Genomic DNA, 15,826 nt, shown 5'->3' with positions numbered 1-15,826 from the left:
TACTTTGTTACATAAATGGCAATAAGAGACTAGAGCCATAGGAAATGTTCTTAAGCACAGGTATTGTAAAATGTAAGGGTCAATAAACATCACAGAAAATGATTTTTTTTTTTTTTGTAATGTGTTTAGATGTCTCTGAAAACCCAGTCATGGCCTGGGACCAGTGGGCAGATTTTAATCAATTTTCAGCGTTTGAGAAAAGGGACCCTTATTATGTTATAGATCACATGTGGCTTTATTCTTCAATCCTGTGCAAGCACTTTAAAGAACCCCTATCAGTCACTGGATTCTGAGCTAAACAATACATTTTAAGCTTATTTAATAGAAAAATAAAAATGAACTTTTAATACTAGTTTTGTTATTTTTATGGTTAATAAACTGCTGTAGACTAGACTTTTTAAATAAAGCATAGGAGAAATTATTGATTTATTTTGGGAGGGGAAAAGGAGAGATTGGGTGGGCTTTGGTAATTGTAAAAAAACATTTCTCTAAAAACATTTGTATTGGGAACTGAACATCTAGTAGAAAATGTTGACAGAGAGACCACTTCATCTCCCAAGTGGCTTTTAAAAAAACGTTTTTAATGTGCCTCAAGTTAAGATGTGCCCATACTTGTCATTTGGACTGTAATTGAAAACTTCACTTGCTAGTCAAGATAACATGAAAAGTCAGCGAATGGAACTCTTCAAAAAGATGCAAACATCCATGAGGCCATGATTCTGAAAACTGCATTCTGTCTAAATTTAAAGTGCACCATCAGTCAGGCATTGATCTTCACAGGGGGAGCCAGTTTCCTACTTCGGTGAAAGCTGGTGGAAAACTACAGCTGCCATGAACCATTCCTATTTGATGGGCAGGAGCCAGGGTAGGGGGATGAGAACTGAGCCATTAACTTGTTGTGTTTTTTTTGTTTTTTTAATTCTGAATCTCCTTAAAGTTCTCTCCCACCTTGCTTATCTACTCTTGTGACATAGAGGAATAGAGTTAACTGCTGGCTAGGGCATTGCCTGTTCATCTTGCTGATCCTCAAGATTCACATATGGAAATGATGTTGAAGTAAAATCCCATTTTTAGCTCTGGGTTTTCTGTCAGTATAGCTTAATGATGGGGAGGGGAAAGGATGCCACTATAATAAGAAACAAATGGGGAGGGGGGGGAGTGTGGTGTCTCCTCCACCCTCTCCTTTACTTCCAGTTCTCCGATCCTGGTGTTGACTTTCCCTTAGAACTAGTTACAGTTTAGTATGTTTATTCTCATCCCTTATGTCTTTAGTAATGTCTTCTTATTGACCATTTCTCCTGGTGTGCCCCAACCCTGGCAAGGAAATCAAAGTGTGTGGGATAACAGACCACCCCAGAGCAGAGGGAGGAGGAGGAAGAGGAAGGAAAGGCCTTGAAACTGCAGCATGCTTAGTGGTAGTCTGAGGTATTTTTATTCCCTTTTGTTGTTAGTACTTTAAACCTCCAGTACATGTTTTGAGACGAGTGATTTAATAAGCCTAAGCTACTAGTCCATCTCAAATTGACAATTTCCATATGTATCAAAGCCAGCCTCAGCTTCCTCACCTCTGGGGATTCCAGCAACTATTCATTCCTTCATATCTTCCCCCAATTAGGCAGCATCAACCTGGCTGGTGATTTTTTTTTAAGACTTGCATTGGCAAAGGTCTTTACACACTTCAAATAAGGGATAAGTCATATGCTTTTGTTTTTGTAGTGGGAATATTTAAATAAATGTTTCAAATGCAGCCTATGTTTACACCTGATTCCTTCTGGATACTACAGTCCAGCACACAAAATAATCAAACTACTGTTAATAACCCATGACCAGAGGGCAAGGTTATTAGGTTAAAATAGCAGAGTCCTGTTTATGAAGAGACAATCACAATCTGTATGCCTGTAGAATGCTTTGTTTTAAACGAATCCTTTTCAATAGAATATAGGTCTTAATAATGAAAGCCTGGGGAAGGGGAATAAGTACCATTACTTTATAGTGTTTGTGCATCCACTTAAGCCAACAAAAAACACTCTTCATAACTTAACATGTCACAAATGGCCCATGGTTAATGACATACAGGTATTTTCATGCTTGTGAAACAAACAGCAAAACACCACAGCTTAATATCTTCCCATTGTACACACCATTCACAGTACATTTATAGCCCAAATAATATTGCACTGGACTTATGTTTCATTGTTTCTCTTTAAAAAACAAAACTACATTTTGCAAATAGTCATCACTTCCCAAAATTAACAGGTAAACAATTTGGTCAACTTGCACCAAGACAAAAAGTCTGATAAATGTCAGAGTAAGTAGCTCATTATAACATGAAACCCCAAAGTGAAATATTGTTTGTGTGCTGCAAACTTTTATAACAATAGAAAATTAGTAGGAATTCCTTGATTAATAAAGTAGAAAGATTGAAAAACAAAATCTGAAAAATGACCTCCTTTACTGTAAGACTGCTTCTACTGTGTAACGTGAAAAAGCCATTATTACATTTAAAAATGCAGTAGTCTGCTGATCAAAACAATAAAAAGTTTTTTTTTCTTTTTTCCTTTTTTTTTAAGAAAAAGAAATAGCACTTGCAACATGGGATCACATTTCTTATTGGGAGGGGGCAGGTACATTTGTACAGCTTTTTAAGGTGCAATTTTGGAGGAAAGAAAATGTCATTTGGCACTCTAAGAATGATAGTTTAATACTGGCACAAGCTAAAAAAAACAAAACAGCACACCAAGAGAAGGACCCACAGAACACCACACAGGACAGGAGGTGGTGGGGTTCTGTTACCACTGGGTTGGGGGAATCAACAGCTGAAAAGACTAGATTAAAAACAGTTTTGCTGGGACAGACAAGAGTTGCTGCAAAACCACTTGTTTTAATTTTACTAGGCTTCGTTAATACAGGAGAAAGTAACTTCAAATGTCCTCTAGAAAAGCAACAACTGCTGGAACAGTGAGTCTTCAGCTGTCAATACACATGAGATTCTTTGTGACTTAGAACACAAGCACGGGAGGCAGAGGTGGTGGCGCTCCGAATCACCTCCATCCACCTAGATGGGGAAAACATAACATTAGATTCTTCCAAAATCTCTTAAAAAAACTTTTTTTAAAAAAATCAATCTGTGCATTTACACTGATGATTTCAGTGAATGAGTATCAAAGATAAAGACAAGCACAGTATTTGTAATTGGAAAATCAGTATGGGATTCTAGAAGGAACCACTGCAATTCTTTATTCTAACCTAGCCACAAATGTGCCTGAATCAAAATCACTCACTATATTTGGAATTGGTAATTCAAGTTGCCATTCTATAGTATAGAGGGTTTTTTGTTGTTTTTGTTTTGGTTACTATAAACTACTTTTAAGTTCAGTCATTGAAAACTACCGAATTATCCTTATTCAGTAATATATCACAAGGTATATTTCACTTTGATAAAGAATTAACAAGCTGATATTTAAAAAAGCAGTTCAAATAAATTACTTTCTAGTTTTTAATAACTTATTTAAGACTGAAAATCTTATGTTTTATGGAGGAAATCACAGCCTCTTTCCTCAACCTTTAGAACAGTATTAAGCACACAGTAATCATTTAATAAAGGCTTGTTGATTCATCCTTCAACAAATAGAAATGAAAGAGGAATTATTCTGGAATTCGTTACTGAAGGAGAAATAAACTTTGGGGTAAATTTTCTTCATAGAGAGCAAAACTGGATATAATCTGATTTGGAGAGGTCAATTAAAAAGTTCAAGATATGAATATGGTGTAATTCTATGACCTAGTTTTCTGCAGGCAAAGTTTATTCCAAAGGGAAGTGAAATTCTGAAAAGATATGATTTTGAATGAGAAAAGGAAAAGTACTAAAGAGACTAATCTGTGAACTCTAGAAACTTACTGACCAGATCATAAAATAGAAATGCCTAAAAGATGAAAAATAAGAACATGTAACTAACCAGACGAGCATACTTGTGCTAAGAGTAACCCAGTCAACTATGATGGCTGGTCTCAGCAATATAGTGATCAAAGGCAATTCTAAAAAAAGGTTTATGAGGGAAAATGCCATCCACATCCAGAGAGGGAACTATGGAGTCTGAATGCAGATTAAAGCCATGCTATTTTCTCTTTTAATATTTTTTCTTTGTCTCAGTTGGTTCCCTGTTGTTCGGCTACTTCTTTTACAGTGTGACTAATATGGAAATATGTTTGACATGATTGTACATGTATAACCTGTGGCAGATCACTTCTTATCTTAGGGCATGGAAAGAAAACTACAAAAATGAATTTTGAAAACCACATGTAAATGGAAAATTAAGTGTATTAGGAAGCTCCAAAATGAAGCTGGCAGTTAATACTAAACCTGATGAAAGGGGGAACCAAATAAAAGATTATTCCCTGTTCAAGGTAGCAAAGAGTAAATCTTGGCTCACATCTTGCTTTTCTCTTCCAAGTTGATGAAGAATAAGAGAAGAGATATTTGTAGTCAAAAGAAATCAACTCCTTCCTGAAATGTGACTGTTAAGCCATTCTCAGTGAGCTCTGAAAGATCTTGGGAAACAAGAGGTAGCATAAAATGATGACTTGATTTTCTAAAAGCAAGTGGAATATGGAAACTAAAGGCCAATAAACAAATTGGGGCAAAACTGTAAAGCTAATGAAAATGATGATTTGTGAGCACTTAAAAAAGAGAAGCATGATTTCATAGAACAGATTATATGTTTGATTGACTTCATTTCAGTTTTTAACAGCATACTACAGATATTTGCTTTTATTTCAATAAAGTATCTTGGGCATTCATTTGTGAATAAGATGTAGCTATAAATTAAGAGAATTTGGAACTGACTGAATGATCTGTGCAAAAGAATGGTGATAAGAGCATCAATGACCACTCAGAGGGAAGTCTCCAGTAGAGTGTACTGTGGTGTTCTGCCCTAGACCTTGTACTGTTCAATATTTTTATAAAGTAATTTGGATAAATCCCTAGCAGGAACATGTTTCAGATTTGTGGATACCACAGAAGTTAAAGGGCTAAAATCCAAGTGCAAGATTTGATGTTATATAGATCATCACTTAAGAGTTCTAGTTGTTTTTTTGTTTTAAAGCATTACAATTCAAAGACATTTTGTTCTGTTGGCTGGCATTTGCTTGACATATACATCTGTAATATATATGTTCAGGACTTACATTTCCTTTCCCTAGTTATTCAACCTATGTACTAAAATTAACTTCTTATCCTTTGTTTATGAAAATGGTATTTATGAAGAGGGGAATAGTTCATTCTGACAGGAGGAAGAAACTGATTTTTGTTTTCTTTGTTCTTCTCCCTTAAAACCACTCCCCCCCCCCCCCATCTCCATTCACATTTATTTTTGCTTTTTGCACAAGGAACTGCTGGAACTAGATTCCCAGGGAGGTGGAGGGAAAAGAAATGAGGAAGAAAAATTGAACCCTGAGTATCCAGATTCAAGATGAATCTCATTCAAATAGTTTCTTGGTGCTATGAATGTTTTAAGTGAATTCAGAATCATTTAAAACAATTCATTCTCTAATGTCACCCACATACAGTTTTTGTTTTTGCTTCATACTGGCAACACAATGAAGAACTTGATTTCTGTAATGAATTTTCCTACATTGCATCAAAGGAAGAATTGATGCTATTAGTCTTTTAGCCACTGTAAATGGAATGAAAGTGTGGTCTAATATTAGACTGTGTCTTCCCATCCATATCCAATAAATTAATTCTTATTTGTGAAACATAGTACATAGCCATGATGAAGACATACAATCAGGTTAAGTTATTGTAGTCAAGATACCCTCTAACTCCATCATTATACGAAAGCCTGGAATTCAACAAAGTACACTCTACTCAGGTAGGAGGTCAAACAAACAACCAACCAAAAAACTCTACCTTTCAAATGTATATTCACTCTCAGCCCTGAAGTAATAGACATGAGACTTGAAATGTAGTTTGAACACATAGTCTTTGTGAATGTTCTCCGATTCCGAGGGAATGGTGAGTGAATATCCTAATAAAGGCAGGCTGGCTAAGGGATGATTGTCCTAGAAATGAATAGAACAGGTTTTGAAATCATTTATCTCAACCACAGCATTTTGTAAATCATCTCTAGAACCCCAGTATCTGTTTTGTCATCAGTACCATTCTTGGTGCTCAGGCAATCATGAGAACTGGGTGATCGATAGACCCTGTTGATAACTATTCTCTACTGTCTTATTAGATTGGGGGTAGTATCTGGAGCTGTGCAACCTTGGCCAACCAAGTCCTACTACCCACCAAGAGTTTCTAACAATTGGAAGTAATTAAATCATCTTTTCTTCTCCAAGGAGGGTAACTCTTGCTCCTAATCAACTAACTCTTCTAAGATGAACAAACCCATGGAAAAGTAGCTGGTGCCATCCTCCCTGAAAATCTAGGCTTGTGCAGCAACTTTAGATATTGTCCTACAGTTTATGCTGAGGAGTTAGAACCAATTTGATCTTTTTTGAATATGACTTTACTTTTCATCACAGCCCTGCTCAACAGGAAAATGGGACTCAGACCAGGGCAAGTTGGTTTTTAGCTGGGCCATATATGGGGGTGTGCTGCCCTTCAAGGTAGGAATTGGGACACTGGGCCATGCCTGAATAGCAGTCTATGGAAGATTTGTGTGTTTAAACCTGAACATACTCCTTTAGACTAGAGATGCCAAACATGTGGCCTGCAATACTGCAGAATATAGGCCAAACCAGATTAAAAGGTAAGTGGAAAATATTTAACAAAATAAAAAATATAATGAAACACAGACAATATTACATTTTAAAATTAAGTCAACATGCAAGGATTCTTATGAACTGTTTTTATTTCACTTTATCATCACTTTATTAGACAATCACTAATATACACTAAAAATTTTTTTTAATAAGTGGAAGTCACCCTAATTTTTTTTTCATTGGGTCTGGCAAGGTGAATAATAATTTCATTTAAGATTTGCAAAGCACTTTACAAACTTCTAATTCTTTAATCCTTAAAATAATCCTGGGAGGGAGGTGTTATTACCCTTATTTCATAGATGAAGAAACTATAACAGATTTTGTCCAGAGTCATACAGTCCTTAAGTGTTTAAGGCTTGATTTGAACTTAGATCTCCCTGACTCCAGACCCAGTTCTATATCCATTGAACCATTTAACTGCCTAAGCATAAGAGAGACCCCAGGTTATTTTGTAAAATTCCATATATAAATTTCATGTATAAATTCCATAGCCTTAAATTAGGCATTCATTCTTCCTTGGCTCTTTTCTAGGGCGAATACTTAAACTGGAATCTATGTTCAAAAAGTTCATTCTAGGAGCAAAAATGTTGCAATAACTTTCTAATGGAAGTTAAGTGACAAGCTGAACCATTTACATGGTTTAATGCACTAACTCTCAGAGGCTTTCTCTTGAGTAACATCTCAAGATTTATAGCACAGGCTGTATTTTCTACAGGGCTTTATACCTGCTCTATCACTGAACCTAGTCATCAATGTGCTTTCAACGCTGCTCTCTTAAAAAGAAAAAAAACATGCAAGGCTAAGTGTTAACCTGAGACTTTCTCCGTTGATGTTGCTTAGATTAAACTGGCCCCATCACAAACTACATCAGGGTGCAAAGGACCAAGGGGAGAGAAGCACTGTATGGGGGTAAAATGCAGAAATCTGAATGTGCTTGCCTAATAATGACCTCTATCTGCCTCTGGACCAAAGGCCTCCAGGAGAACCAAGTTACACCCTTTTAGAGTAACCAGGTATGCTCCAAAGTACAACAGAGCCCCATTTTTCCTCATCCCTTGGAGAATGGATTATTATTGCCTGTCGTTGGAGAGGGGAAAAAAGCAAACCCAACTCCAGAGGGTCACTGCTCCAAATGCTTCAAAATATAACTCCCTTAATTACCATGATCATAGTTTGACTTCCTTATACTTTCAAAATTAGTTGTTACAAGCAGCCACGTGATGTCTCATTTGCAGATTTTTATGCACAACCCTGATTTACTGGTTTGATTTAATCTGCTACCATTTTTTATCCAAGGCTTCCTAGATGCATGGCTTCAAAACGCAGTGTAAGAAACCTCATTTAGGGAAAAAACCAAAAAACTACGAGGTAAGTTTTCTCAAGTCTGCAAGAGCTATAGAAAGTAGCTCATGATGAAGTCTACTAGGCTTCATGACTACAGACAAAGATGGTCTGACCCAGTAGCTCCCAGATCTCTGCACTTTCTTGATCTGATTTTCTTATAAGAACTTTTCAAGCCACACAAGATTATTTACCTGGTGTGATTTGTAGAAGAACAGGCAGAAGTTGGTAAACACCACCCAGAGCTTCTGCCATCCATTGCTATTTTTGAATTTCCTTAACAGGTTCCCAGATAACTGATTCTGAAATGAAGAAAAACCCAGGAGAAACAGATGGATGTGTGTGAACATACATATATGTAAAGGAAATTTCATCCTCCCCTCCCCCAATTTTTGGTTACAAGGGGCTCACCAACCTTTCCTGGTGATGCATTTCTAGAAAAATTAATTTTCCTTTAAATGCAACTATAAGCTAAAAGAAAAAAATGGTCTGCAACTATTCCTTAAATGCAGAAATCCTTATGGAATTAGACAAACTTGGTACGATTAATTCTTCTTCAATCATCCCTCACCAAGCTTGGAATTTTTTCTCTAAGTTCACTGTAAGCATTTTTGCATTCCTCCTTACGGGGGAAAATGCCTGTGTAGTAAGAGCTGGCAGCCCAATTATGAGTAAAGGTTAAATAGCTATTTACTGCCATCTAGTGCACTGCAGCAAGAGCAAAGCCAGATTCTGTGACTGGCCAAACAACAGCAGAGTTGCCTGCCTTTCCCATACTTGGTGCTCAAGCCTTCCCAGAACTGGGAAAGAATGGGGATTAAGGAGGAGAGACCCTCTTGGTCTGGTAGAGAATGATAGAGATCTTGCTCTTGGCCTTTAAAGTTATTAGAGTGAGATTAAGGTTTGAAATTTTTTTCCTTTCCACCTGGGAAATCTCAGAGCAGCAGATTAAGCATCCCCATTTACAGTGGGAGACACCCTCCTAAGAGTCTCTTTGTTTAATTGTCTAGTTTTCAGATGAAGCAAGTTCTTCTGAGCAATGATCATTTCAGTGTAGAAAAATGTTCCTCTGGCCCAAGGGCAAAGATTTTGGGATTTATTTTTGAAGCTGTAATGACTACCTGCAAAAATTAAACAAAAACATGTTCTTATTGTTCAGGTCAGAAGCTTGAGAAATAGAAAGTTTAAATTCTGCCTGAACTAGGAAATGACCCTCAGCCTTGGAGTTTCACCTGGGAAGAGAAATGGTTAATGGGAGCCTTGAAAAATGGGCTGCCCATTTGGGTTCTTTGTTCCTGTAGCGCTACCAATGAAAACAGATACACATAATGGTCTTTGTGTCAACCATGACTTGAAATTCTTTATCAGTTCTCTACCAATCAATGACATAGCATTGTCCAGTGTTACTTCTAGGTGCTACTGTGAAAAGCATTACATGATGGGTAGTTCCCATTAAACTCTTCCCCCCCCCCCCTAAAATTGGTCATGAAATGATGAATTAGAAAATATTTGGGAACTAGTTTAAAGAGAATTAAGATGAAGTGGCTGAAGCATATCAAAGAGATTAATGAAAAAAAAAATGCAAAGAAAGGTGATCAAGTCATACCAGATCTAAAACTATACTGTATGGCACTGGTAAGAAGTAGTGTTATTTCAGTGGGATAGATTACTTTCAAAAGAAACAGTAGTAAATGACTATAAGTAACCTACTGTTTGATAAAGCCAAAGACTCCAACTTCTTAGATAAGAACTCACTATTTGATAAAAACTGCTAGGAAAACTGAAAAAAAAAGTATGAGAAAAACATTTCACCCCTAATCAAGAAAAGATCAAAATAGGTACAGGATGATGTGAGGTGACCGATCAGGAGAACAAGGAATAGGTTATCTGACAGATCTGTGGAGAGGGGAGAAGTTTATGACTACACAAGAGATAGAGACTATTGTAGGATGCAAAATGGATAATTTTGATTACATTAAATTAAAAAGATTTGCACAAATAAAATGAAAGCAAACAAGATAAGAAGGAATGCAGAAAGTTGGGAAACAATTTTCGCTGCTAGTATTTCTGATAAAGGACTCATTTCTAAAATATACAGAGAACTGAGTCAAATTTATAAGACTACAAGTTATTTCCTAACTGATAAATGGTCAAAGGATATAAATAGGATGTTTCCAGGTAAAGAAATTCTCTCTATAGTCATATGAAAAATGCTTTATAGAGAACTGCAAATTAAAACAACTCTGAGGTACCACCTCACACCTGGCAAAGTGGTAAAAAAAGAAAGTGATAAATGTTGGAGAGCTGTGGGAAAACTGGGACATTAATGCATTGCTAGTGGAGTTGTAAACTGATCCAACATTCTGGATGCCTAAAACCAGTTTCATTTGACCACCTTAATGTCCCTGGGCCTTGGTTTTCTGATCTATAAAATAAGAGAGCTGGACTAGATGAACTCTGAATTCTAGAACTGAAGTTACTAAAGATTTTTTGTATCATATAACAACAATAAAAACTAATGCTAATATTTATTATATAGGACTTTAAAATTTTCAAAGAACTTAAAAAATCCAATTTGGAACTATGCCCAAAGTGCAATAAAACTGTGAAAACCATCTTTGATCCAGTCTGCATGCCAAAGAGATCATTAAAAAAGGGAAAAACATGGAATGCAATATTCCAAAAAGCAAGGGAGCTTGGAATGCAGCCAAGAATCCAATATCTGGCAAAACTGGGCCTTCTCTTCCAAGGCAAAAGATGAACATTTAATGAAATTGGAGACTCAACTTTTCCTGATGAAAAGACCAGAGTTTAATAGAAAATTTGGACTTCAAACAAGAGATTCAGGAGACACATGAAGAGGTAAAATTTTAAAAAGGAGGGGGAGGAAGAGGGAAAAATGTTATCAAAAAACTGTTATCAATTAAGACAAAATTAGCAACATCCCTACCTAGAAGAAAGACTAAAAACTCTTGTGAATTGTAACTTTATTAGAGAGAATTTAATTAGCCAGAAGAGGATGGATATGCATGACTTATTTGAGAAACTGCTATCCAATAAGATGAAACTGGATATATTCTTCCTGGGAGAAAGACTCTAATAATTCTCAATAATTGTAATTCTAGTAGAGAGAATAGCCAGAAATGATGGACACTCATGACCTTTCTGTGACTCAGAATGATTTAAAAACAATACCTCCTTAAAAAGGAGGACTTTAAAGATATGGGAGGATAGAGGGGATTGAATAGGGCAAATCTCACATTAAGAGGTACAAAGGACTTACTTATTGCAATAGGGGGAAGAAGGGAAGAGGTGAGAACCACCTGAATCTTACTCTCATCAGATTGGCTTAAAATTAACATACACAGACTCAGTTAAATTAAGAAACTTATCTTACCTTTAAAGTGTTAAAAGGGGAAAAGAGGAGGGGGAGGAAAGGGGGAATCAATAGGAGGAAGGGAAGAAAGAAGGGGCAAAGGGAAAGGAGGAAAAAGGGAGAGGAGAGTTGATATAGGAGGGCAAACACACTGAAGGTAATGGAATTCAGAAACAAAACACCGGGAAATATGGATAAAGGAAAAAGGGGGGAAAATTCAAACAGAGGGAAGATAACATGAAGGGCAATAAAGAGTTAGTAATTATAACTTTGAATGTGAATGGGGTGAACTCTCCCTTAAAACATAAGCGAATAGCAGACTGGATTAAAAACCAGAATCCTACCATATGCTGCTTACAAGAAATTCATCTGAAGTAGAGAGATACATATAGAGTAAAGGCAAAATGTTGGAGCAAAATATATTTTGCTTCAGGTGAAGTGAAAAAAGCAGGGGTAGCAATCTTTATCTCAGACAAAGCAGCTGCAAAAAATACATATCATTAAAAGAAATAAGGAAGGAAACTACATCCTCCTAAATGTTATTATAGACAATAAAGTAATATCAATACTAAATATGTATGCACCCAATGGTACAGCATCCAGATTCTTAGAGGAGAAGTTGAAAGAGCTACAGGAAGACATAGACAGCAAAACTCTATTAATGGGAGACCTTAACTTCCTGCTATCAGATTTAGATAAATCTAATCACAAAATAAACAAGGAAGTTAAGAAGGTAAATAGATTGTTAGAAAACCTAGACATGGTAGGCTTATGGAGGAAACTGAATGGGGATAGAAAGAAATATACTTTCTTTTCTGCAGTACATGGCATACAAAACCTGACCATGTACTAGGGCATAAAAACTTAATAATCAATTGCAGAAAGGCAGAAATAGTGAATACATCTTTCTCAGATCATAATGCAATAAAAGTCATATGCAATATTGGACCAAGGAGATATAGACCCAGAACCAACTGGAAAATGAATAATCTCATTTTAAAGAATGAGTGGATCAAACAACAAATTACAGGAAGAATTAATTATTTTATCCTAGATAATGACAATAATGAAACAACATACCAAAATCTATGGAATACACTCAAGGTGGTTGTCAGGGGATATATTATATCTTTAAATGCTTATATGAATAAATTAGAGAAAGAGGAAATCAATGAACTAAATATGCAACTAAAAAATTAGAGAAAAAACAAATTAAAAACCCCCCAGTTAAATACCAAATTAGAAATTCTAAAAATTAAAGGAGAAATTAATAAAATAGAAAGCAAGAAAAACTATTGAACTAATAAATAAAACCAAGCACTGGTTTTATGAAAAAAAAACCCAATAAAATTGATAAATCTCTGATCAATTTGATTAAAAAAAAAGAAAACCAAATTGCTAATACCATAAATGAAAAAGGTGAACTCACCACCAATGAGGAGGAAATTAAAGTAACAATTTGGAATTATTTTGCCCAACTCTATGCCAATAAATTTGATAATCTAAATGAAATGGATGAATATTTATCAAAATATAAGTTGCCCAGGTTAAATGAAGAGGAAATTAAAAGCCTAAATAACCCTATCTCAGAAAAAGAAATTCACTAAGCCATTACTGAACTCCCTAAGAAAAAATCTCCAGGACCAGATAAATTCACAAGTGAATTCTATCAAACATTTAAGGAACAACTGGTTCCATTTCTATATAAACTATTTGGAAAAATAGGTGAAGATGGAATACTACCTAACTCTTTCTATGACACCAATATGGTGCTGATACCTAAACCAGGAAGAGTTAAAACAGAGAAAGAAAGGAAATTATAGACCTATCTCCCTGATGAATATAGATGTAAAAATCTTAAATAAAATCTTAGCAGAATGACTACAACAAGTTATCACTAGGATAATACATTATGACCAAGTAGGATTTATCCCTGAAATGCAGAGTTGGTTCAGTATTAGGAAAACTGTTGGTATAATTAATTATATCAACAGCAAACCTATTAAAAAAAGGGAAAACCATCCATATTACAAAAATATTTGTAGCAGTTTTTTTTTTGTAGTGGCTAAGAATTGGACATTGAGGAGGTGTCCATGAACTGAGGAACAGCTGAACAAATTATGGAATATGAATGTGGTCGGAGTACTATTGTTCTAAAGAAATCTTGAGTGATCAGACTTCAGAAAAGCTTGGAAAGACTTGCATGAACTGATGCTGAGTGAAGTAAGCACAACCAGGAGTACATTGTACACATTAACCAGTAACACTGTGTGATGATAATTACTCTGCTCCTCTCAGCAAGTCAGTGATCAAGGACAATTCTAAAAGGAATTGTGATGGAAAATGCCATCCACATCCAGAGAAGAAAACTGTGGAATCTGAATGCAGACCAAAGCATACTATGTTCATTTTTTAAGATTTCTTTTGTTTTTTTTTTCATAACATAAATAATATGGAAACATGTTAAATATGATTGTACATGTATAATCTATATCAGATTACTGTCATAGGAAGGGAAGATGCTAAAATGTGAAACTCAAAAGCTTACAAAAAGATGAATATTGAAAAACTATCTTTGCATGTAATTGAAAAAATAAAATAAAACAGCATTGGGAAAAAAAGCCTTAAAAAAAGAGGAAGTGGCCATTTCATTTGTTACCTAGAAAAAGGATCAGGAGGGGAAAATTTACTGACCCTGGACTCAAGAGGACCAGCTTTCAAATATTGTCTCTGATGCTTAAAACCAGTTTGATTTGACCAACTTAACTTCTTGGACCTTGGTTTTCACTCCAACAGTGATTTGTGAATCTTATTTTTCAGTGCTTGATGACTGGTTTAAAGACATCTTCATGAAGAGATTTCGAAAATGCCTTAAAGCAACTTAAATAATTATAAGTATTATTGAAGAAAAACACCTTTACCATCTAAGGAAGAGGATCTATGCCCAGAAGGACTTGTAACTTAAGTGGAATTAGACTTGAAGCACCACAGGTTATATCTCAGAATGCTACTTTACTCTGATTAAATTGCCTATATTAGTTTTAGAATTCAACACATCTAACTGCATTGGCACTTGGTATTAAGTGGCTTCCCAGATAAAGCCATGATCAAAACTCCCTCCAACTTTGCTGCGTCATAAGCCAGCTTCTAGCATACAATCTCAAATGCTGCAAAGGTATGAGCCAGAATAGGCAATAGCTTCTCTCTTCCCCAAAACATTCCTCTTCCAAGAGTTTAGCCAGAATAGATGAGAAATCAGTTTGGTTCACTTTTTAAAAATTAGAGAGTTATTCATTCTTTTCCTCCTTCTCACTATGCACAAGCAGACCCTTTTTCCTTTGTGTTTACCTCCCTCATTTGGAAGATTTCACAAAATAATCTTTGTTCACTATTGAGATGTGAAATGGAAACTGTTTGTTGACTACTTATCAACTCAACAGGCTAGGAAGCACAGACTCCCAAAGAAGAAAGAACTAGGGGTGGGAAACTGGAGGAGGGTCAGTGGCAAGAGGAAAGAAAAGATATAGAGACAGGAAAAGACTCTAATGCCTACCAAAAGTCACACTGAGAAAAAGTATAAATGGATGGCTCTAAGTATAAATGGATGGCTCTTGGGTACAAAGTCCAACTTGGAAGGAATGAATATGGAGATGCAGGGTGGGCACTGCTGCTAGATTGTGGGGACCAGATATATCTATTGGGCTGAAGATACAAAAGAAGAATAATTTGTAAATCGTTTCAGCAAACAACGCTGACAAAATAAGCATGAGTTGTATTTACCTCAGGGGGGAGGGGGAGAATAAAACCACCCACAAGATTTTCACTTAAGCAAACATTTGGACAAATTTTCAAGAGTGTGGGTGTTAGAACATAATTGGAAAGACTATGTCATTTCTTGAATGGAAGTTGATTCATATTCTAGTAGCCACATTTCCAAGATCAGCTTCACAGCATATGACCAAAAGCAAAGTTTGCTTTGCTTCTCTCTACTCAACCCCTAGCTTAGGTCATGAACTACAAAAACAATCAACCTCACCAGATTTTCATTTTAAGACAAAATAGTTTATGTATCTTTAAGTTTCTACATCTACTTGTGTATAAGGGATAAAATAATTTGGGCCAACAGACAGTTCTGCAAGTATAATGCATGCTATCTAAGGCAGCCTGCCTAAAGGCATCCCATAGGATAAGTGGTACTCATCCCCTCCACTTAAACCTACCCCTTAGATAACCACTTTATGAATGCCTCTGTTTATATATAAAATGGGATTAAATGGAATTAGTACAGTAGTAGAAAAGGTATGCCAAACTCAGGTTCAAGTAGAGCCTCTGACATATGCT

The 15,826-nt window shown here is 35.8% G+C and overlaps 1 protein-coding gene across 4 annotated transcripts in view; it reads right to left on the bottom strand.

Moving 5' to 3' along the window:
- Window positions 1-2,697: 2,697 nt before the first annotated feature.
- Window positions 2,698-15,826, bottom strand: part of FARP1 (FERM, ARH/RhoGEF and pleckstrin domain protein 1) — a 331,424-nt gene continuing 318,295 nt past the window's right edge. For all 4 annotated transcript variants that reach the window (XM_074191932.1, XM_074191931.1, XM_074191930.1 and 1 more), the window contains exons 25-27: window positions 8,304-8,411; window positions 5,909-6,060; window positions 2,698-3,055 (exon numbers count right to left, since the gene is read on the bottom strand). In XM_074191932.1, coding sequence (XP_074048033.1) covers window positions 2,974-3,055; window positions 5,909-6,060; window positions 8,304-8,411 — 342 coding nt within the window. In that variant the 3' untranslated portion in view covers window positions 2,698-2,973. The remainder of the gene's footprint in view (window positions 3,056-5,908; window positions 6,061-8,303; window positions 8,412-15,826) is intronic.

This window comes from Macrotis lagotis, chromosome 6 (assembly GCF_037893015.1).
Source record: "Macrotis lagotis isolate mMagLag1 chromosome 6, bilby.v1.9.chrom.fasta, whole genome shotgun sequence".
In the NCBI taxonomy this organism is placed as follows: domain Eukaryota; kingdom Metazoa; phylum Chordata; class Mammalia; order Peramelemorphia; family Peramelidae; genus Macrotis; species Macrotis lagotis.
This window is presented reverse-complemented; position numbering and strand designations above follow the sequence as displayed.